Genomic DNA, 25,012 nt, shown 5'->3' on the forward strand with positions numbered 1-25,012 from the left:
CCTGCCTGCCTGCCTGCCTGCCTCTGTCTGTCTGTCTGTCTGTCTGTCTGTCTATCTATCATCTATCTATCTATCTATCTATCTATCTATCTATCTATCTATCTATCTATCTATCTATCATCTGTCATCTGAGCCATGGTGGCACAGTGGTTAGAGTGCCGTATTGCAGGCTACTTCTGCTGATTGCCAGTTGCCTGCAATTTGGCAGTTTGAATCTCACCAGGCTCCAGGTTTAGAATTAGAATACTTTGGAATTAGAGTACTTTAGAATTAAATTGCTTTAGAATTGGAATACTTTATTTGGCTAAGTGTGATTAGACACACAAGGAATGTCCCTCCGGTGGAGAAGCTCTCAGTGTCCATGCAAAACAACAACATTATTATAATCATAATAATGATATCAGAGGGAGTAGTAGAGAAGGTGGGAAGGAGGATAACAATACTACAGACATAGAACAAGGGGTCAATAGACCCAAGATAGTAATGCGGGAATTAGATGTTCAGCAGAGTGATGGCATAAGGGAAAAAATAATCTAAGAGCCATAGTGGTGCAGTGGTTAGAGTGCAGTACTGCAGGCTACTTCTGCTGACTGCCAGCTGCCTGCAATTCGGCAGTTCAAATCTCACCAGGCTCAAGGTGGACTCAGCCTTCCATCCTTCCGAGGTGGGTAAAATGAGGACTCTGATTGTTGGGGGCAAGAGGCTGACTCTGTAAACCGCTTAGGGAGGGGCTGTAAAGCACTGTAAAGCGGTGTATAAGTCTAAGCGCTGCTGCCGTCGATCATCTATTTATAAAATGCATCGGCCGCACCCGTGCAGGACATCCCACTTACTGGAAGAGCAGAATGAAGATGATCGTTAGGACAGCCATGCTGATGAGGAGGTAAGGGAAGATGACGGTGACCATTGTAAAGATGGCCAGGACTCCGAAAAACTGCAGCAGGAAGTTCTCAAGGTAAAATGGCAATCGCGTGTCCACTTCGTCCATATCCTTAGAGAAACGGTTTATGATTCTGCCGGTGGGATTGGTATCGAAGAAATTCATTGGACTCTTCAAGATCTGTAGATAAGTGGGGTAGGTGTTTGGGGGGGGGGGCAGGGAGAAGAGAGCACTACAATATGCAACAAACAACGTAGAATGAAAATAACAATGCCATGAGATGACAGTTAAGCCTTTTGTAAGCGCTCAGTTTTTTGGATGGCAGAAATAGGTCGGTTTTACCTAAGCTTCAGCATCAATGCAAAACACGGTCGTCTGTTTCCTTTCCCCCCCAATGACTAGAAGAGATTTTGAAGGCTGTTTTATGAAGGAGCAAAGAAGAGAGAGCGGCTGGATTCATGTCTAATAACATGTGCTTGGAGAAAGTATTCGGAATCAATAAGAATTACCATCCTAGGACTGCAGTGCGAGAAATTAAAGCCTTCTGCTAGAAATAGGTTGGTTTTTTTTTTTGCCGAATCTTAATATCTGTTTTATGTTAAAGGTTCCCCTCGCACATAGGTGCTAGTTGTTCCCTACCCTAGGGGGGCAGTGCTCATCTCCGTTTCAAAGCCGAAGAGCCAGCGCTGTCTGAAGACGTCTCTGTGATCCTGTGGCCAGCAGGAGTAAACGCCAAAGGTGCAGGGAACACTGTTTCCTTCCCGCCAAAGGTGGTCCCTATTTTTCTACTTGCATTTTACATGCTTTCGAACTGTTTGGTTGGCAGAAGCTGGGACAAAGAACGGGAGCTCACTCCATTACACGGCGCTAGGGAGTCGAACCGCTGAACTGCTGACCTTTGTGGTCGATAAGTTCAGTGTCTTATCCACTGAGCCACTATGTCCCCAATATCTGTTTTAGCTAAGTGCAAAATAATAGAACAACATTGTTGGGTTCTCAAATATGGTTCTCAAATATGGTTCTCAAATTCATCTGCTCTCCACCGATTTATGCTAGTCTTCCTAAATGAAGGTGACCTCCAGGTTACTTATGTTTAAGTGAGTTGAGAAATTCTGGGAGATGAAGTTTATGTAGCTTGAAAGAGGAAGGCACTTAACAGATGGCCGAGCTCTGTCAATTCAGTCTGCAAAACCAGCCATAATTTGGGCAAAACCTTCCAACCAGATCCTTTGCTGGAAAGCAATATCCAACAGAGAATTTAATTGACTTGGAAGAAAACTACTTCCTGATACCAGATTGTTAGCTGTAAGTGGATTCAGGCCACAAACCTTTCCTGGAATTTTATTTCCTGCGTTTCTGAAATTCATCAACAAGTTATAAAGTCTTTGCTAAGCTTTAGCTTTATTTTAGTTTTAGTTTAGTTTTGTTTAAAAAATTGGATCAATGGACATGGAAGATTTCTATAGAAATGCCCTTTTGGCCTTGAGGAAAAATCCAGATCTCACCTGTTTGTCTATGCTGTATTCCATGTCTGTCTGTCTGTCTGTCTGTAATTACCTGTCTGTCTGTCTGTATTGTATTGTATTGTATTGTATGTATGTATGTATGTATGTATGTATCTATCTATCTATCTATCTATCTATCTATCTATCTATCTATCTATCTATCTATCTATCTATCATCTGTATTGTATTGTATTGTATTTATCTATCTATCTATCTATCTATCTATCTATCTATCTATCTGTATTGTGTTGTGTTGTGTTGTGTTGTGTTGTGTTGTGTCTGTCTGTCTGTCTGTCTGTCTGTCTGTCTGTCTGTCTGTCTGTCTGTCTGTCTATCTATCTATCTATCTATCTATCTATCTATCTATCTATCTATCTATCTATCTATCTATCTATCTTTCCTAAGAGGTCCGTAAAGGGGGCATGCATAAACACACCAGCGTGCCTGTCCTACTGTCCCCATTTATTTATACTCATTTCTTATGTATATACATATACCTGCTTATGCTTATATGTTTTTGTGTTGCATTCATACTTATACTTGTTTTCTCATACATGCTTGACAAACCAGATAAATAACTCTACAAGCATGAATCTGGTTGTTCCTGCCTGATAGAACATTGGAGGGTTCTCTCTCTCTCTCTCTCTCTCTCCCTCCCTCCCTCCCCCCTCTCTCTCACATACACACTCTCACACACACCAAATTAGGTCTATAATATAAATATAATATAATATATGGTTTTATATATATAAAACCACGATAATGGTTAACCAAAGTTTAATGATACCTTGTAAAACATGGTGTTATGGAGGTTGGAGGCAGCTCGTAAGGTCAACTTCGTGAAACCATAACCTTTGATAAAACTCAGGATAATCATGGCAACCACACTCATCCCGTAGACCAGCTGGTAGAAGTGAAGCTGAGGATTTTTGGTGATGCTGCCCTCATCGCAGGTTGTGTTTTGAGGATGGCTACAGGTTGTGTTCTGAAGACCAGATTTCAAGCAAAAAGAAGAAGAAGAAGAAGAAGAAGAAGAAGAAGAAGAAGAAGAAGAAGAAGAAGAAGAAGAAGAAGAAGAAGAAGAAGAAGAAGAAAAGCTTGTCCTCATTTCTCAAATAGGGGATGGGATAAAAAGGAACATCAGTTATATCTCTATCTCGGTCAAGGCAGATTTCCAAAACAAAAACGTATGGAATTAAGTCTAGAGCAGTGATGGCTAACCTTTTTGTCCTTTGTGCCGAAATCGCACCACCCATGCCCCATTTTGGGTCTAGTCGACTTCCCTGAAGCCTCCTGGGACCAAAAACGGGCCAGAAGGGGTTGCGCTGCACACACCCTCCCCAGAGCTCCCCCATGCATTTGCACATGACCCTCTTGTCCCCCCCACATGCACAGGTCTCCAGCATGCGCAGCAGAGATCCAAAAATCAGCTGGCCGGCAGGAGACACGCACACATTCACGGTGGAGCTGAGCTGGACGATGGCTTGCCATCACGGGTCTAGAGGCTGCTTTCCACTGCCATAAGAGAAGAGGAATTGTGTAAGATACGCAATAGCATATTGCTCATTTATAGTGTGACTTTGGCTTTAGGATCGGTTACCAGTAGTTGTGAATCTCAAATGAGATGTCCGTCACTGCATATCTGTTCTTCATTCAAGCAGGCTGCCCGCTTTCTGATTCAAAGCACCATGCGGCCATGAATGAATGACTGCATATTTATCCTTTCATTGAGAAATAATAATAAAGATGGGAACTGTTTGCAAACAGCTGCTGTCAGAGTTTGTGGAAGAGTTCTGACTGAAATGATGATTTCGTTAGGTAAAGGTAAAGGTGGAACATAACTGTTAGTCGTTCCTGACTCTCATCTCTGTTTCAAACTGAAGAGCCAGCACTGTCCGAAGACGTCTCCGTGGTCATGTGACTGGCATGACTAAATGCTGAATGTGCACGGAATGCTGTTACCTTCCCACCAAAGGTGGTGCCTGCTGTTGGTATTGTACATGTATTCATGTGTATAAAGAAGTTAATGAATCCTGCTGAATCAGTTATCTGTTTGTGCTTTCCGGATTTGATTTTTGCAACAAACTCTGACCGGATTCTGGGAGTTGGAGTCCATAAGTCTTCAAATTATCAAGGTGGGACACCCCCGACATAAACAGAATGATATTTTGGTGCCAAATGGCACTTACTTACCCCAGATCCTTGGTTTAGCCAGAAACTCAACCACCAGTTGCTGAAAGCTGCGCTGGCAATCATCAGAACAAAGAGAAGAATGATGACAAACCACAATAGAAAACCTAGGAGGGAGGATAGACATAGGATGTCAAACCCGGCTGCATTCCTGAGGATAAAAAGACTGAGTTCACACAACCACTGAACAAGCTCAGGTGAAGAGCTAGCTGCTGCATTTGCCCAACATGCTAAACTTAGTTAGCTTTGGGAGTTTGTAATCTTGGTGAATTCTTTTGCGTCTTAGCCTACTGTGAGAAGGTAGCCTGCTCAGTTAGTTCCCAATCCAATAAATAAGGTGAAGGGTTAAAAATCCCATTCTATTTAATTCCAAAAGAATTAAATGTAACGAAGAAGCTCCTTCCAGTGGACATTTCATTTCATCACAAAGATATGGAGCCAGGAAGAGAAACTTTGGTGCTGTGGGAAGGAAATATATGTCACAGAAAAACACCCACCTCATTAGTGGTCTTCCTTCCTGTTGCCCACAAAAACAAAATCCAATACTGCCAAAATAAAACTAAAAGGAATTCTCACATGCCCAGAGATTTGGGGAGAAAGGAAGGGAAGGGTGGGAGGAGATTTGAACCTTGTTTAAACCAAATGAATGGCCTTGTGAGGAAGCATGTGCAAAATTTTTGTGTGCACCGAACTGGCAGTAATTGCTGGGAGCAACCCTCCCCTGGAACAAATGCATTTCAGAAATTGTGCAGCCGGTTATGGCCTGTACCTCCAGATGCCTTGATATAAGTATGGTAGGTTTTCCATTTGATCCAACCTTCTGCCTTCTCCTCTTTTTGAATCAGCTGGTCTTCTGGGGCTGTGGCAGAAATCACCAAGCATTTATTCGCGCTGCAACCTTACCCGGGGATGACAATTCTCATGCATTCCAGCAAGACAGACACAGACTTCAGAGGATAATTAGAACTGCAGACAAAACAATGACTGCCAACCTGCCTTCCATTGAGGATCTGTACACTGTACGAGTCAAAGAGAGGGCTGTGAAAATATCTACAGACCCCTCACATCCTGGACATAAATTGTTTCAACTCCTACCCTCAACACGACTCTATAGAGCACTGCACACCAGAACAACTAGACACAAGGACAGTTTTTTCCCCATCACTCTGCTAAAGAAATAATGTTGTACCTTATGATTCGTGACGAGTGTATTTTTTCCTTTATGTACACTGAGAGCATCTGCACCAAAGACAAATTCCTTGTGTGTCCAATCACACCCGGCCAATAAAAAATTCTATTCTATTCTATTCTATTCTATTCTATTCTACTCTACTCTACTCTACTCTATATTCTATTCTATATTCTATTGTATTTTACTCAACTCTATTCTATATTTTATTCTACTTATTCTACTCTGCTCTACTCTATATTCTATTCTATATTCTATTGTATTTTACTCTATTGTATTCTATTCTACTCTATTCTACTTATTCTACTTATTCTACTCTGCTCTGCTCTGCTCTGCTCTACTCCACTCTATTCTATTCTAATCCTATTTTCTAGTCCTATTTTCTATTCTATTTTATTCATTTCAAGAAAATTGGACATGGGGTTGAGCCTAGCAACACCCCCCCCCTGCCATTCCCCCTGGATGAAGCCATATGGAAAATGCTTCTTTTGTTTCTCTAATGGCTGTTGAATGAATGGGAGCCCGTGACACGAATGCAATTGGAGGGGAGATTGATTTACCTGAAGTGATCAATACTGTCAGCAGCTGGGATGCAAAACCCAATTGATTTTCTCATTCTCCTCTTTTGATTGTGAACGAAGGAGAGGCAGGTCAGAAGGAAAACTGCCCCAAGGGGCTGATTTAGTTTGGAGTTTAAGCTTTTTTTTTTTTTCATTTCCTCTTCAGAACTTTTTAGGCTCAGTGGTTAGGTCTCTAACTTTTTAGGTCTCAGTGGTTAGAGCTTGTGGGCCAAAAACCAGCAGCCCAACTTTAAGACCTGAGCAATACACACAGGATGAGCTCCCGTCCTCAGCTCAGCTCCTGCCAACCTAGCAGTCCAAAAAGCATGCAAATGCAAGTAGATAGACAGGCACCATTTCGGTGATGATGTCATGCTGGCACATGACCATGGAAATGTCTTCAGACAGCCCAGGGACAATGGCCTTGAAATGGAGATGAGCACTGGCCCTCATAGTCAGCCACAGGTAGCGGAGGAAAAACCACTCCTTACCTTTCTACCCTACTAGAGCATGTTCGTTGCCTCACAGCATCTCGTTCAATGTTTCCCAACTATGTGACTTCAACTCAGAATTCCCTAGCCAGACATGCCGTTGGGTCACTTGCATTCAGCGTGTTCCACGGATCCAATTTGGGTTGGTCACTGGGACCAGAGGTTTTGTCTTCCATGACCGAGACTATCATGTGAAGCCATAATATTGTTGGTTTGAACAACACATGACTAGTCAACCAAGTGACTCTTCTGTTAAACCAAATCTAGAACCCAGCTATGGGGTTCCCAAGTTAGAACACCCTTACTACAAGTAAAGTCTACCAAGGAAGTTGTCCAGCCAGAATAATTTGCTTCTACAATTGTAATACAGATGGCTATTCTTCCACTACTTCTTCAGCAAGGTAACTATCTTGCTTACTTGCCTCAACTATTTGGTGTGCAATACATTTTGACAGTGAGATTTGGGGATTTAATCGTGCAGGAAGACAAAGTGAAACTTACTTCTGATTGTTCCTTCTTCAAGGTCTTTCTTAGTCTCCATATCATCAGACTCCTCAAAACCTTGGGAGATGAAAAGTGAGAGGGAAAGTCAAGCTAATACTTCTGATTGTTAAAAATATAAAGGAGGAAAGGAAACGATTTTACCAGGGACTTTCATTTCTGTGGCAGAGATGTCTGAATCGTGAGCCTGGATGTGTTTCTTTTTCATTGATTCATCTGACGATGCTGAAAGAAATTGGTTGTCTGCAATCTAAAGTAAACAAATATATATTTTTTGTTTGACAATGAAGAAGCCCAGCTAGATCATATACAACATCTGTCTAACCCAGAGATGGGGAACGATGGCTCCCTTTATGACTTGGGGACTTCAACTCCCAGAATTCCTGAGCCAACATGAATGCTGGGAGTTGAAGTCCACAAGTCATAAAAGGGCCATCGTTCCTCATCCCTGGCCTTACCCACAGGACACCCCATAAACTGGTCTTGAGGATAACACCTATTTGTTCCTGTTTTTCTTCAGCATCCAGTTACTGGAAGGAATACTGACCAAAGGAAGTTATTTTAGCTATTGTTTCTAAAGACTATTGGTTGTTCTAAGTCCTGACAATTTTTCCTCATCTGTTAAGAATCTAAAAATACCCTTGTTGATTCAACCCCCAAGTCAGTTTAGTCCAACAGCTTGTTACCTACAACTTCTAAGCAGATGTCTCCTGGAAGCCTACAAGCTCAATGTGATATGGATACTCCTCAACTTACAGATATAGATAGTCCTCGACCAATGACTGTAATTAAGCCCAAGATTTCTGTTGCTAAGTGAGACATTTCTTAAGTGAGTTTTGTCCCATTTTAAGACCTTTCTTACCACAGCTGTTAAGTGAATCATAGTGGTTATTAAGTTAGTAACATGGTGGTGAAGTGAATTTGGCTTCCCCATTGTCATTGCTTCTCGGAAGGTCGCAAAAAGGGGATCACGTAATTCCGGGACAGTGCAACAGTCATAAATATGAACCAGCTGTCAAGCTGTTGTGGTCTATCAGCCGCCAAATCAGAGGAGGAGGTGGTATTGGAGTTCAGGGTCAGTATCAGGCCAACCTGAGAGCTCCGAGGGGGAAGAGGGAATGGAGCTGGCAGAGAGAGAGAGACAGAGGCAGAGCATGGGACATCCATCAGCCCTCAGATGGAGAGTCAACAGCCCCCAGGTCTGGAAGTGGTTAATGAGGAAGAGGAGGAGGAGCTGTGTCCTGTGCCTGACGCACAGATGCACAGAAGGCAGAGGAGAGGAGAGCAGCGGAAATCTATGGGCCGATCCTTGGGATGGAAGAGCCACTGCTGGTAGCAAAGCCCCACCCGCGCTCTGGGGATAAAAGACAGGGGGCAGAGATGAATAGATGTGGCGTTGAGAGAGAAACTTTTTGCCAGGGCTGCTGGTGCTCCTCATAAAGGAATCTTTGCATTAACTTCAGGGGGTTTGTCATGTTTGGGGAGCTGGGTCAGACTCAAGCATCTGAATTTTGATCGTGTCATCATGGGGAGGCTTCAATGGTCTTAAGTGTGAAAAAACAGTCATAAGTCGCTTTTTAAATGCCGTTTTAAATTTGAACGGTGATTAAATGAACTGCTGTAAGTCGAGAACTATCTATAATGTTCTCCAGAAATTGTTTCCATTGATTTTCTTATCCAGGGGATACTCCTAAGCTATAATGATCACTGAGCCATAAATATCATCCATTAGACTGCGAAATGTATAGCCACCCAGATATTGTTAAGAGTTCAGTTCCTATCACCCACTGCTATTATCCATATTAGCTAGGTTTTATGAAAGTTGAGATTCAACAGTAACTGGACCTGCCATTACCCACATTACGCTAATAAGTAGGTTTTTTTTTTTGCATATGATTATCTCTAAAGCTATGCCTCTCTGTGTAACCCTCTCTCTCCTTTGTCATCTTTGCATGCACTAGAATGCAAAACTATGCTGGCTCTTGCAGCACGGTGGCAGTTGAGCCACAATCTTGTCCTTTTGGCACATGCCTGGAATATCACATTCCGCATGCAGAAAAGTATCACAGTATTTCCTGGGATGCTGATTGCATGAGTCACATCCCCTTTGCTCTCCACACAGACGTTGCGGCTGTTGTGCATTCTCTCTTCATCGGGGCATGCTTCGAAAACTTTGCGATGGCAATGGAAATCTCAGAAGAGAGCCAGTGTTGGTGCATGATCCACACTGTTATTTGCACTCATGCTTGGGAAGTGTGCATTAGGCATTAAAATGGAATAACAGAGTTGGAGGGGACTTTGGAGGTTTTAAAGCAAGAATAGAAATAGGAATGGAATGGAATGGATGGAATGGAATAGAATAGAATAGAATAGAATAGAAAGTTGAGTGGAGTGGAATGGAATAGAATAGAATGTGGAGTGGAGTGGAGTGGAGTGGAGTGGAGTGGAATAGAATAGAATAGAAAGTGGAGTGGAATGGAATAGAATAGAATAGAATAGAATAGAATAGAATTCTTTATTGGCCAAGTGTGACTGGACACAAAAGGAATTTGTCTCCGGTACAAATACAATACAAATACGGTAAAAAGAGAAGAGAAGAGAAGAATGCAGTTGGAAGGGAGCTTGGAGGTCTTCTAGTCCAATCCCCTGCTTAGGTAGGAAACCCTATAAAGTTTCAGACAAAAGCTTGTCCAATCTTTTGAATGTCTCTATCCTGCACAACAGTTGCTGGTAAAAGGCATCAAAAGGCTTCAAATTCTACAGTATGCTGTGTCAGTTCTTCTAGAAGCTTTCACCAGTACCAGAGAACTAACTTTGGGTAAGCTAATAGGCAGCAGCACAAAATAAGTCCGGAGAACTAAAACCCACAATGACGTCTTCTGAACGCTGGTTATAAAAATGTTGAGCATAACGGCCCTTGGCTTTCAACAGCTGTGCGTGGGAGCCACTTTCCAACATCTCCCCATCTTCCAACAAGATGATTTGATCACAAAACTGCAGATACTGCGGGTATTAAAGAAAGTGAAAAGAATCAGTAAACTAATGAGCAGCTTGCAGGGTTTGTATTTCAGGGCCCCACGGTTAAACCAGTATAGCAATAGCACTTAGACATATATACCACTTCATGGTGCTTTATAGCCTTCTCTAAGCAGCTTACAGAGTAAGCCTCTGGCCCCCAATAATCTGGGTCCTCGTTTTACTCACCTCGGAAGGATAGAAGGTTGAGGATTGAACTGCTGCCTGTGGGCAGAACCTGCCATACTGCATTCTAACCATTGTACCACCAAGGAAGGAAGGAAGGAGGGAGGGAGGGAGGGAGGGAGAGAGGATGGATGGATGGAATAGCAATAACACTTAGACTTACATACCGCTTCACAGCGCTTTTACAGTCCTCTCTAAGTGGTTTACAGAGTCAGCCTCTTGCCCCCAACAATCTGGGTCCTCATTTGACCCACCTTGGAAGGATGGGGGGCTGAGTCAACCTTGAGCCTGGTGAGATTCGAACTGCCAAATTGCAGGCAGCCAGCAGTCAGCAGAAGTAGCCTGCAGTACTGCACTCTAACCACTGTGCCATCACGGTAGCCTCGATTTACGATCACGGTTGAGCCAAAACTTTTGTTTAAAAGTTTCACGCTAAGTGAGGTATTTGTTAAGTGAGTTTGGCCCTATTTTGTGACCTTTCTTGCCGCAGTCGTTAAGCGAATCAATGCACTTGTTAAGTTAGTAATCTGGTTGTGAAGTGAATCTGGCTTCTTCACCGACTTTGCTCATCAGAAGGTCGCAAAAGGGGATCATGCGACCTTGGCGGCTCTGGAATCGTCATAAATATGAGTCAGTTTGCCAAGCGTTTGCATTTTGATCACATGACCATGGGGATGAATACGTTGTAAGTGTGAAAAATGGTCCTAGGTCACTTTTTTCAATGCCTCTGTAACTTTGAATGGCTTCTAAATGGACTGTCGTAAGTCCAGGACTAGCTGTAGACTCTCGGGATTGTTGTTAGTTCAAGAGACACAAGATCAAGATCAAAAGAAATCCAGTTATTTATTAGGAGCAACATGTCAGCACGTTCCCGAGTGGAGACGGCTCTGCCCCATGTGATTTACGGTTCAACTATGACCCTGTTTCCCCCCTCCTCCCAGTGTGTGTCACTAATCACATTGCCCAATGAGGCACTTTTATGGGCTGCAGAAAACACGCCTCTCGGGCCTTCAGTAATCTGAGAAAGGTATTCGTGGAATGTACTTCTGAACGTGGCTGCTGAGCTGCTCCTTCAGTTCTCCCCCCTCCTGCCCATGGCAACTCAAGAGCAGATCCTGAATGCTTTGCAAGTTGACACACATTATTGTAAATCAAGGATTACCTGTATGTCTTTGTTTGTTTGGGGGAATAAGAGTTTCAAAAGTTCTTATAGGCAAATTATGCAGTCTGGACATGAAGCTAAGGAAGGAAAAGCACAAGCCTTCCTTTGGCCACCCTCATTAAGTCAGAGATAAGATGGCAATGTTTGAAGAATGCTAAAATTAAGAAGAATCTTTGAATGACTGTGCAGAGGAAGAGGTGCCAGCAGCTCACCTTCCCTCTCAAATTATTGCTGCGTCCAAGGACACAGATGGATTAACGTCTGTCCCCTGGACTCCCTCCCTCACTTTTATCAGTCTTGCACTTTTATCACGGATTAACCTCTGTCCTTTGGACTTCCTCCCTCACTTTTATCAGACTTGCAAACTCAATTTTTTTCTTCTTTCTCTTTTGAAACGAGGCCAACAATCTAAACCTTTATACGTGTGGATTGGATATTGGGTAGTATCTTAAGCAGAGGTGGTATGCTACCGGCTTGGATCGGTTCGCCCGAACCGTTAGCAGAAATCATGGGTGCCTCCACCCACCCGCCCCATCTCTATGGCATCCCTTTTTCTGCCAAAAGCACATGCACGAAAGCACAGAGGTGGCGTGAGTGAGTGAAGCATTTGCGAACCGGTAGGGAAGGTAAGTAAACACCAATCCCGATCTTAAGCAAGCCATAGTTTTAAAACCTCCCGTTTTGGTTATTTATTCTCATAGACAGCATGGATGGACTAGCTGCAATTTGCAGACAAGATTGCAAGAGATTGTTGGTTCTGAAAGATAAAGGTTTCCTTTGCACATATGTGCTAGTCGTTCCCAACTCTAGGGGGCGGTGCTTATCTCTTTTTCAAAGCCGAAGAGCCAGCACTGTCCAAAGACGTCTCCGTGGTCATGTGGCTGGCATGACTAAATGCCGAAGGTGCACGGAACGCTGTGACCTTCCCACCAAAGGTGGTTCCTATTTTCCTACTTGCGTTTTTACGAGCTTTCGAACTGCTAGGTTGGCAGAAAGATACAGAGATTCAATTAAATAAAACACAGCAATTGAAAAAAAAATTAGAGATTGGTGGATGGAGCTAGTGTACGTTGTATTGCAGCAGCATAAAAAGATTCAATTGGGAGACTCGGTTTGAGGGCTGTAGAAATGAAGCTTTGGGTCAGATGAGACTTCTGAACTGAATCGGCAAGTCAGTTGCAACCGTCCAGTCAAACTGATGCCACTGAATTGATCCGGATCCATTTTGAAGAATTTCTCTGTGTGCCCCAGAAGCCTTTATTCAAATCAATTTTTTTTTGAAGTTTGAATGAAAGTAGTTAGCTTAGACGTTCAAAGCGAATCGAAATGATTTTTGAAATCAAACTGGATTCAAGCTGGAACTGAATTGGATCACAAATTGCAATGATCCAATAAAATGGATTTTGGCAGATTTATGCATATTTCAGTCTCCCTCTTCCCCCTTCCCTCCCTCCCTCCCTCCCTCCCTCCCTCCCACTCTCTCTGTCTCTGTCTCTGTCTCTCTCCCCCCCCTCTGTGTGTGTGTGTGTGTGTGAGAGAGAGAGAGATTCCCATTGTCTATATGTGTTTATGTGTTTCTCTCTCTCTCCTTCCCTCCCTTCTTCCCTCCCTCCCTCGCTGTGTGTCTGTGTGTGTATGAGAGGGATTCCCATTGTGTCTATGTGTGCGTCTCTCTCTCTCTCCTTCCCTCCCTTCCTCCCTGTGTGTCTGTGTGTATGAGAGAGAGAGAGTCAGAGAGAGACAGACAGACAGACAGAAACAGATACACACACAATAGAAAACAGATAGACAGATAAAGTACATATAGACATAGAGGCAGAGACACAGGGATTCTGTTCAACAGAAAAAGAGTGCAAATTTTAGAAAATACATTTATAGGGCACAGTCTGGTTTCTTAGATCTGGCTGAAACAACAGTACTATTATAGGGGGGGGGAACCATATCAACAAATTATTATCGCTTTGGGAAGAAGAATGTACCACCTGTAAGCCCCAAGGGCTCCATTTAGGTCAAACGATACAAATTCTCCCCATTCTTTAGACTGAGTATCTTTGTTTCTCTTCTGTTTCAAATGGACCAGGACTTCTGTGCCCTCTGCTGGTATGGAAAAGACACTTTATTTTTCAAGAGAGGAGGTGGGAAGAACTAACAAAATAAAACTGCGGGTAAGTGTGTTGAGAAAGTCTTTTAAACAACGAAAAATAAAACCTGGGTGGCAAAAACTCCGAAGACCCTCTCAAACGTTGCATCTACTGTGGAAAAGGGTAGATGATTGCTGACCTCAATTCTTCCAAACAACTGCCTGAAAACCAAGCCATGCCATCACCTCTCTGCTCGGTGTTGTAAGAGCGTTGCCAAAACGCTCTAATTCATTTTCTGTTTTGTTAGACTCACTGTGCAATTGCCTCTCTCCGTGGGCATAAAACCCAGAATGCTTGTTACTTCTAAACTAATAGCACACTTACTCTCCAAATGTAGGTCATTATGAAGGGGACGTTCACACACCAGAGGAAAATATTAGCAGCTCTGAAAAGGCTTTAATGGTTTGCAGGATTTTAAAAAAAAATGAGGGAGGGAATGGAGGGTGGGGGTTAATTGGAAAACAGCTCAGGGAGGAGTATCGGTTGAATATGCTAGGTATTGAAGACATACTGACCAAGAAAGATGGAGAGGGGGGGAAATATTGGGATTTGGGGAATAGAATGGAATATTCTGGGAAGAAAGTCAGACTAAAAATGCCTTAAAGGTCCCAGGATGATAAAGTCTTTAAAATTATTTTTAAAAAACCAAAAGCATCTTATCTATCTATCATCTCTTTCTCTCTCTCTCTCATCTATCTATCTATCTATCTATCTATCTATCTATCTATCTATCTATCTATCTATCATCTATCTATCTATCATCTATCTATCTATCTATCTATCTATCTATCTATCTATCTATCTATCTATCTATCATCTATCTATCTATCTATCTATCTATCTATCTATCTATCTATCTATCTATCTATCATCTATCTATCATCTATCTATCTATCTATCTATCATCTATCTATCTATCTATCTATCTATCTATCTATCTATCTATCTATCTATCTATCTATCTATCTATCTATCTATCTATCTATATGGCTTTGTGTGTATATGTTCAGATGACCAAGAAAGAACAAGTTCTCAACCAAAGAAATATTGATTTGATGAAGTGCTGACACGTATTGTGTCCCAAATAGTACATAAAACCATAGCCTGTTATATGGTAAATCCCGTAACTGCTTGATATTATGTCGTGTGTGTGTGTGTGTGTGTGTGTGTGTGTGTGATATTATCTCAAATTTTATATGTGTGTGTTCTGTTGCAGCCTGTTGTGCCTTAAAATGGCTTCTACTGTACTGCCGTAAAATGGCTTCTACTGTACAGAGCAGTGGAGTTACCATGGTAACGGCTTCACAGTCTTCCACAAGAGGACTCCCTCTGGTAAGGGGGAAAATCCAACATTAGAAATTATGTTTGATCCGGGCATTTCCCCCCTATAAATAAATACCCGGGCAATCTGGGTTATCGGCTAATAAACTATAAAAAGAAGCTTTTAAAAGACTTCCCAAAAGGTCAGAATCCATCCTGCACAATGAATACAGATAATCGTCAACGTACAACATCCGAAGTAACAACGGAACTGAAAAAAGTGACTTAGGACCATTTATTACACTTACGACCGTTGCAGCATCCCCGTGGTCACCTGTTCAAAACTTGGACTCTTGGCAACTGACTCATATTTATGACGGTGGCAGTGCCCTGGGGTCATGTGATCCCCTTTTGTGACCCTGTGACAAGGAAAGTCTACTTGCATTTTTATGTGCTTTCGAACTGCTAGGTTGGCAGAAGCTGGGACAAGTAATGGGAGCTCACTCCGTTACGCAGCACTAGGGATTCAAACCACTGAACTGTCAATCTTTCTGATCGACAAGCTCAGCCTCTTAGCCACTGAGCCACCGTGTCCCTCCCCCCCCACGTCCCACCCACATTCCTCATAGCTATTCCATATAAAATTCTTTCCCGTTTCTTTCAGCAACTCGTTTACCTGCAGCTGATGAGATACCAGCAGGATGGTTTTCTCTTTAAGAGCTTTCTTAATGCATTCTTCAAATATAGACTTTCCAACTTGAGCATCCACGGCGGACAAAGGGTCATCCAATAAATAAATATCTCGGTTTGCATACAGAGCACGAGCTAAATTAATTCTCTGCTTCTGGCCTCCAGAAAGGGTCACACCCCCTTCTCCTATCTTTAAAAAAACAGAAGGGGCACATCAATCAACCCCAAATATATAATATTCATATAAGCATTTCCTTTTTAAAAGCTTCCTATCCTTAACACTATGTCGCATTGTCAGGTTATGAATTTTTCCGGCATTTATGACAAACGTTCGGAGGACTGATTCTTTATCCCATAGACCGCGATGCCCTTTTTAGTAAGAGCAGATAGGACCGCCAGGTGTTCATCTTAAGAGTACCGTACAGTCAGCCTAATTTTCTGAAAAAAACATTTTGGCCAACTATTGCATTCGGCAGAAAGAGAGATAAATCTTAGAAGGCAAAAAGGAGGAGCTGAGGCTCCAAGTACCGATAAATTATGAAGGGAATGGGGATATCCATGCCTGAAGAGGAGAGAGAAGACAAAAAAAGGGAAGATGACATCCACAACCATACATCTGGGGGTGGGCGGCTGGGGGGTTTGCAGGGGTTCGGGAGAACCTCCAGCTTAGATTCTGTGAAATTCAGAAAAACCCCATATCCCACTCCTGGCTGGCCCTACCCACCCTGCCCCTCCCAGGAGTCCCTACGTGGTCCATTTTGGATGCAGGTAAGTGCAGGGTGCACACGAAGGCTCGGAGAGGATGAAAAACGGGCCTACCGGAAGTTCGGGAAGGCTGCAAAACAGGCCCATTTCTGGCCTCCAATGGGCCTCTGGAGCCTGGGGAGGGAAAAACGCCCCCCCCCTCCGTGGTGCAGGAGACCAACTAGGCCACACCCACCATGGCCACGCCTACCCAGCAACCGGGCAGAGAACCCTTGCTAAAAGTTTTGAAGCCCACCCCTGCATAGATCTATCACGCTACTATGATTGCCTTGTTGATGATGGGGCTTCAACCACACCACCCATCCTTCCTAATGCTTCCTCTAAAGAGTTGCGGTCGACTACTGCTTGAATTACATGGAGGAATGTGGCTGAATAAGGTACTCCACTGCCTATAGACAAACATTATCTTGGCCCTTCAAGAGAGGAGAGAGTGAGAAAGAAACTCAAGATTGTCCCATCTTGATTCTCTTTGGTGTAACACAGAGAAGGAAATCTCGGTCACGTTCCCTGCCCCTCACCATGTATTCTATTTACAGCAGGCAACCAATTATATGGCATATGTGGTTACAGGGAATTCCTAAAAAGATATGTTCAAGATTTTTCTCCTGGGAATCTATCAGTGTGTCAGAAACGCAGAAATCAACAGCAGCTGTAAGATTTCCAGTGCGGCCATAATGCCATTTTCACAACTTCCACAGATGTTGAGCAGGGTAGCCAGGGCAAAGTACTTCACAACGATGAGTCCCAAGTTTGATCATATTGCAAGCCAGAGTGCCGAGAATGAAAATTTAAACTGACAAGCTAGCTTGGAGGGACAAAATGCCAAATCTTGTTACAATAGATTTATTCCCCCTTCCCCTGGAGCTGAGACTTGCTTGCATTCCAGTCATTTTCAAGAGAATACAGCAGAATGCTCAGATAATAAAATAGGAATATTTAAAGAGAGTTTTTTTTCTCTCTCTCTCTCTTTCCGATCCACTCATCCTTTGGTGATAAAAACACACTGTGGCCCAATTTAGGCTCAACGCCTTATAACAAATGCTGGGTTTATGAAACACATCAAAACAGAATTAGCAAAACACGATTGGTTTTAACATCTCGGCCTGTTACTTACAGGCTGACAGAGAGTTCCCACAACAAGTGGGAACCCAATCCAGTGGTGGGTTTCAAAATGTTTTTGAAAAGGAAACTCATTTGTATCACTGTTTCACAAATCTGATGTAACACCTGAAGACGCTTAACATGAATTAACATTGGAGTTTTGTACCCTTCATACTAGGAAGAATATCTAAGGTTAGATTGGCCAATCGGCTTTAGGCCCAGTGATGCATTTTTCTTTCTTGTAAAAGCAAATATAATGCTGTCATTCATTAACCAATTGACCGAGAAACTGAGTAGGTGATTTGAGGTCAATCATTCTCCAGCGTACCTCACTGAGTTATCACGTGCATAAAATCAGAGGAGATCTCCAAATATGTTGCCATGGGGTGAGATACCAGTACACAAAATAAGCAACCGTCAGTTGGCGGTTTAATTTAGCATCCTTAAATGAAATAAAACCACATTATACTTACTTCAGTCATATCTCCGTAGGATAAACGTTCCATATCTGTCTTGAGACTGCAAATGTTGATGATGTGGTTATACCTAAAATATTAAAACTGAACTGAACTGCCAGCAATGAATCTCAGCAAATTTCTTTCACTTCTATAAATGAGTCTTGTAACAATATTGTGATTATTATTGAGTCTTGTCACCTGCACCTCTATAACTGCATGGTTTGGCTCTGCAACCCAACAAGACAGACACAGATTTCAACGGATAATTAGAACTGCAGAAAAAAACCATGGCTACCAACCTGCCTTCCATCGAAGTCCTGTCTACTGCACGAGTCAAAAAGAGGGCTGTGAAAATATCTACAGACCCCTCGGACATAAATTGTTTCAACTTCTACCCTCAAAATGACGCTATAGGGCACTGCACACCAAGACAACTAGACACAAGGACAGTTTTTCCCCAAATGCCATCACTCTGCTAAACAACTAATTCCCACAACACTGTCATATTACCTACTAAGACTGTATTACTATTCTTCTTCTCTTCCTTCCTAGTATCTATCTCTTCCCACTTATGACTATAACCATGTTGCTTGTATCTCAGTTATTTCTCATGTAAAGTAATGATATCAGTATGTAAGGCATCGTGCTTGGGTGGGGGGTTGGACTAGATACAATACAATACAATACAATACAATAGTAGAGTTGGAAGGGACCTTGGAGGTCTTCCAGTCCAACCCCCTGCCTAGGCAGGAAACCCTATACCGTTCCAGACAAATAGCTATCCAACATCTTCTTAAAGACTTCCAGTGTTGGGGCATTCACAATTTCTGGAGGCAACTTCTGTTCCACTGATTAATTGTTCTCACTGTCAGTTCTCACCTACAAGCTCTGTTATTCTGTTATATACAATCCTATCTTTTTATGTGTTGCCTTTAAAAATGTGCATTTGGATTAGGGACACATTGCATCTCTTTACATTATTCCTTGTGGCAAATTTTTGTTTAGTACTCATCGTTTTTGATACTTATCGTGCCTCCCAGAACTAATTAATGACGAGTACTGAGGTATCACTGTTACTTACTATTGAGGATCCCTCGTAAAACTCCTGTTCCACCCATTATGCAACTGTGGGCTATGCTTCCTCTTATCTGGCTCTACAGCATCTCTTCACATTTTTTCCCAAGGTGTAGAGTTCTTACAAGAACCAGCTGAGATGACTCGAGCAAAGAAGGCACTCAAATAACTGGGCCTTATCAATTATTTTACCCTTAGATATTGTATGCAATATTTGAACTGAAAGTTGCTTTTCTATTTCATATCATTTCAGCAAAGCTTAATGCTTCCCTGCAGCATCTAATGGCTCGTGACATGCTGGTAATATTCCCTGGAGCCATTTTGAAGATGTGTTAAAATGAGCTCTTGGGAGCTGTGTTGGCTTGTTTGTTTGTTCCCGCTAAGCTGGAATAGACTTTTCTTTTCTCTCCTGTTTTTGTTTCTCTTTTTGATCCACTCCAATATAATTTGAGGAAATGACAGAAGCGATATTTAGCAACCGTTTACTTTCACAGCTGGTTGGGTATAATATTTAGAAAACTAATAAGAAAGAACAGCTTCCTTGGTTTCATTAAAGGCAAAGGATTTTCTGGGGAGTACATAAACTCTGTTTGAAAATGAGAAGCTAAGACATGTCTTATCTTGATTACTCTAATGTAGTTGTTCAGCTGAGGTCCTTGATCTGCCTGTGGCCCTCAGAATCCTTGGGTGAAGCCCTCAAGACCTTCTAAAATGGCCAACCAAATTTTAATTTTGGTCTTGACACGTTTAAAAAGAACATTAAATATGTGGGGTGTATTAAGGTTAATTGTACTTAATTACCTCACTCTTACTAAAAATTTCAAGTACGTTCCAATTAAACCCATTTAAGTTATTTTGTCTTGTTAGCACCTCTTTGTTAAAAAATACTATTAGGCACAAGGAACCAGATCCACACATGTAGAGTTCAAGCTAACTACTTTATTACATTCTGCCTGTTATACAGGAATCTCCCTAGACTGCTTGCCTTCTCTTGGGAACAAGTAGATAAGTTCTATTGAGCTAATCCCCTGCTTGAGTTTTCCACCCTGGCTGGGTGTTTCCTAACAGTCTCTGTCATGCTAATAGCAATAGCACTTACACTTATATAGTATAGTCTTTATTGGCATTGTACAAAATAAATACAACGAAATTGGTTATACCGCTTCACAATACTTTGCAGCCCTCTCTAAGCATTTTACAGAGTTAGCCTATTGCCCCCAACAATCTGGGTCCTCATTTTGCCAACCTCAGAAGGATGGAAGGAAGGCTGAGCCAACCTTGAGCCAATCAGGATCAAACTGCTGGCTGTGGGCGGAGCCTGCAATACTGCATTCTAACTAGTGTGCCAACAAGGAAGGAAGGAAGGAAGGAAGGAAGGAAGGAAGGAAGGAAGGAAGGAAGGAAGGAAGGAAGGAAGGAAGGGCAATAGCACTTAGACTTATATACTGCTTTACAGTGCTTTACGGCCCTCTCTAAGTGGTTTACAGAGTCAGCTTATTGCCCCCAACAATCTGGGTCCTCATTTTACCCACCTTGGAAGGATGGAAGGAAGGCTGAGTCAACCTGGAGCCAATCAGGACCTAACTGCTGGCTGTAGGCAGAGCCTGCAATACTGCATTCCAACCTTTGTACCAACAAGGAAGAAAGGAAGGAAGGAAGGAAGGGCAAGTTGGCCATGCCCACCCAGTCACATGGCCAGCAAGCCACTCCCACAAAGCAGGCCACACCTACAGAAGAAGTTCTAAAAAAATTTGAAACCCACCACTGGTTTGACCTCAGGGGAAGGGGGACATGGCCGGAGGAGTGTGAGTAGCCATGGTGAGCATAGCCATGATGGGCATGGCCAGCTCGACATCACTCATCACGGCCTCCTATAACTCTCTGCCAGTGAAGAGTCCGTGCTCCATTTTCACTGACAGAGGGCTGCAGGAGGCTGACGTGGTTGAAAACGGAGCTCAGGCAGTCCTCGACCGCCCTCCCGAGCTCCATTTTTGCTGACAGAGGCACAGCGGGCCAGTCATTCACTGTTTCCAGGGCGGCCTCATGGGCGGGCCAAATCTAAGCACCCTGCAAGCCGGATCCGCCCCCCAGGCTTTGAGTTTGACACCCCTGCTATAGGCGTTTCAAAAGACCAGACTACAAATAGAGAAGGCCCAATGCAAATTGCTCTCTGACCTCAAATGAACTTCTTCAAACATTCAGGTCAACCTCTGAAGCCTCACATCAGTTCCCATCACTCACTCAGTTAAGATGGCTCAGAAAGACAGCCTTGTGATGCCTTGCCTGCAGAAGTCCTCTGGCAATGTTAGAATCTGAGAACCTTTAAGGAGCTGACATTTTATGCCACCATTTCATCTCCAATTGAGCAGTTATGTTTTGGTTTAATGTGCTTTTTTAAAAAAAATCTGACTTGCAGTTTTGAACATTTCATTTTGTTATTTCCTTTTTCTGTCCCTGGGGCATTTCTTATAAATGTGGCGAGAGAAATAAGTAGCTGTTTCCATAAATACGTCTGATAACAGTTATTTAACAGGGCAACATCCTGAATCCAAGGCTTGCCCTTTCCTTGATATAGCTAAGAATAAAAGGATTAAAGACTGAATTCCTTATTAAAAAAAACAGAGCCAAAGATCAGCAAAGAGAGTGTGATAATTCTGAATGAAGGAGCAGCCTCCCCACAAATGCACTAATCTTAACCTTTTTTATTTGTAGTTACTTTTGGGGGTACGATGGCTCAGCAGTTGAAGATGTTGAGCTTGTCAGCTAAGAAAGCAGACAGCCCAGGTTCAAGACCCGAGCTCCATGCAATGGGGTGAGCTCCCATCCTCATCCCAGCTCCTTCCCACCTAGCAGTTCAAAATCATGCAAACGTGGGTAGATAAATAGGTACCACTTTGGTGGGAAGGTAACAATTCTGTGCGCCTTCAGCGTATAGTCATGCTGGCCACATGACCACAGAAATGTCTTTGGACAATCCTGGCTCCCTCGGTTAAGAAAAGGAAGATGAGCAGTGCTAGGCTCGGACATGACTGGACAGGGGAAATCTTTACCATTTTTTATAGTTACCTTTGTTCATCGTAGTCTTCTCCAAACAGTATGTTATCCCTCACATTTCCATGAAATATCCATGCTTGCTGGGACACGTATGCCAAAGTGCCATTTACAATGACATTCCCATGACACAGATACATCTGAAATGGACAGAAGCAGGGGTGGGATTCAGCCAGTTCGGACCCGTAGTTGCAAGGACTGGCTGGCCCCACCCACCTCACCCCTCCCCTCCCAGGAGTTTCTATGCGGCCCGTTTTGGATGCCAGGTAAGTGCATGGCCCACACGGAGGCTCTGGGAAGGTGAAAAACAGGCCATTTTCATCCTCCCAGAGGCTCGAAAAAAGCTTCCGGAGCCTAGGGAGGGTGAAAATACGTCCCCCCTCACTGTGGTGCAGCAGGCCGAGTAGGCAATGCCCACCACACCCACGCCCATCCAGCAACCTGGCAGAGAACTGGTTGCCAAACTTTTTAAAACCCACCCCTGGACAGAAGGAATGGTTGGATGTCAAACCTGCTGCCATGGGATTCTCAGTTATCTGTGAATCTAGGTATCATAAAGGGGAGAGAAAATTCTGCATACCAACACCAGCCCTTCCATCAGGGGCAAATAAGACATCAGTTCTATTCTCCAAATTTAGACCTTATGCAATGTAGTGGAAATGATTATTTCCTTTGCTCTTGTTGTAATTTTGAAATTATGATTGGGGGAAGATTTTACTGTGTCTCATACACCAAGAATTATCGGATAGATTGAATTTTCTGCATCTTCTGCGATGCAATCCCTTCCACAGTTTGAAGAATATTTAATTCTACAAACTTTCCTACAAAGCAGGCCACACCTACAGAAGAAGTCCTAAAAAAATTTGAAACCCACCACTGCACAGAACACTGAAGTTTTGACTTGATCAGCATAGCATAGTCAGGGAGAAAAGCCAAGTTAATTGTGACATGTTACATTAGAGCTGAACTGAGAAAAATGTAGGCATTTACGTACCTGTCCTAATACGGCTTTAAGGATCGAGGTCTTCCCACTTCCGACATTGCCACTAATACCCAAAACTTTGCCCTGGGAAGGGGAAAAAAATGAGTATAATTTAAAGTCAGCAGTAGACTTAGACTACTTTAAAATTAGAATTCTTTATTTGGCCAAGTGTGATTAGACAAACAAGGAATTTGTCTCCGGTGCAGAAGCACCAGAGAAAATGCAAAACAATGTACATGCAAAACAACAGAGTAGAAGGTGGGAAGGATAATAATAACACTATAGATATACAACAAGAGTAAATAGACCTGACAGTACTTTGGGAATTAGGTGTTCAGCATAGTGATGCCATGAGGGAAAAAACTGTCTAAGTGGCACAGTGGTTAGAGTGCAGAACTGCAGGCTACTTCTGCTGACTGCCAGCTGCCTGCAATTTGGCAGTTCGAATCTCACCAGGCTCAAGGTTGACTCAGCCTGCCATCTTTCCGAGGTCAGTCAAATGAGGACCCAGATTGTTGAGGGCAATACACTGACTCTGTAAACTGCTTAGAGAGGGCTGTAAAACACTGTAAAGCGGTATGTAAGTCTAAGTGCTATTGCTATTGTGTTTAGTTGTTTTGGCATGCAATGCCCTATAGCGAAGGGAGAAGTCTTGAAATAATTTATGTCCAGGATGTGAGGAGTCTGTAGACATTTTCTCAGCTCTCCTTCTGACCCACACAATACACAGGTCTTCTATGGGAGGCAAGCCATATTATGGCAGTAAGGGGTCTTCCCCATCAATCCGGAGGTTGTTTATATCTGTTCTGACTTAGGCTTCCTGAGACAGTAAAAAGCACACGCTTAGTCCCAAAAACCCTCTTTTTATTTCAAAAGCTGTGAATTATGTTCATTCACAGCCCGTAATGAGTCACAAATAGTTTGTAAAGAGTCCGACAGAAGTCTGCCATAGTCCTATGGGATAAGCCTGATAAGTGCCCACTTTTATCTCCCTTGAAACTCTGCCAAAGACCTAATTGCCAATTAGTCAAATGGAGCACAGAGCCAAAACGGAGCTTCAGAATTTAAACCAACCAGAACGAACAAAGTTGCTTCTTGCAAAGGCTCATGTCCCGTTTGCTCCTCTTTTATGTCTTATGGGAAGGGCCAATAATCTCCAAGCCTTATTCCCAAGTTGCCCCTTTTGTCTTAACTGTTCTTGCCTTCTGGCAGCTCCACGCATGCATGCACTGGGAACAGGGGGACATCAGTGAGTATCTTCCTCACTGATGTCCGACTCTAGATACTCCGGAGGCAGCATGTAACTCCCAGATGGCCCTGGCCCCTTCTCTGCCTCCGACACAGAGCCCTCGTCTGAGCCTTCTCCAGACTCCAGGACTGTCCCATGTTCCTCCCCAACCTCCTCACTATCTGACTCCACTGCCAGCTCTGCAGACCCAATCTTAACCTCTTAATGTAAATTATCAGCAGGGTGAATTTGGTTTCAAATATTATTTTTCCCGTATACTTACTTTCTCTACTATGAAACTTATATTCCGCAGGACAAAGCTGCAGTCGATATCGCTCCCAACCATTGATATCCGTGAGTGAGAAATGACCGCCTCTACCCTGGGACGGAATTTGCAGACCCTTTTCCCATTCAGAAGTGTTTCTTTCCCATTTTTCCTGTGGGGTTCACCAGAAGCACTTTCCCAAGATAAGGTGACGTCTTTCAGCATCACAGCATTTCTGGAGCCTTGCAGGGTCGTCACATAGGCAGAAGGCGTTTTCATAGTGAGAATTTTCTACAAGAGGAAAAAAAAAAAACCCAT

At 43.0% G+C, this 25,012-nt stretch overlaps 1 protein-coding gene across 1 annotated transcript in view; it reads right to left on the bottom strand.

Annotated features, from left to right (window-relative positions):
• Positions 1-25,012, bottom strand: part of LOC309397251 (ATP-binding cassette sub-family C member 12-like) — a gene marked incomplete at its 5' end in the record, with an annotated part of 55,996 nt that overhangs the window by 14,489 nt on the left and 16,495 nt on the right. Inside the window, 12 exons of the mRNA XM_081963108.1 lie at positions 834-1,060; positions 3,173-3,370; positions 4,579-4,682; positions 5,345-5,434; positions 7,317-7,376; positions 7,461-7,566; positions 10,185-10,319; positions 15,757-15,960; positions 18,110-18,182; positions 22,235-22,359; positions 23,214-23,285; positions 24,713-24,985. Coding sequence (XP_081819234.1) covers positions 834-1,060; positions 3,173-3,370; positions 4,579-4,682; positions 5,345-5,434; positions 7,317-7,376; positions 7,461-7,566; positions 10,185-10,319; positions 15,757-15,960; positions 18,110-18,182; positions 22,235-22,359; positions 23,214-23,285; positions 24,713-24,985 — 1,667 coding nt within the window. The remainder of the gene's footprint in view (positions 1-833; positions 1,061-3,172; positions 3,371-4,578; positions 4,683-5,344; positions 5,435-7,316; positions 7,377-7,460; positions 7,567-10,184; positions 10,320-15,756; positions 15,961-18,109; positions 18,183-22,234; positions 22,360-23,213; positions 23,286-24,712; positions 24,986-25,012) is intronic.

This window comes from Natrix helvetica (assembly GCF_964273705.1).
Source record: "Natrix helvetica genome assembly, chromosome: 10".
NCBI classification, from domain to species: Eukaryota; Metazoa; Chordata; class Lepidosauria; order Squamata; family Natricidae; genus Natrix; species Natrix helvetica.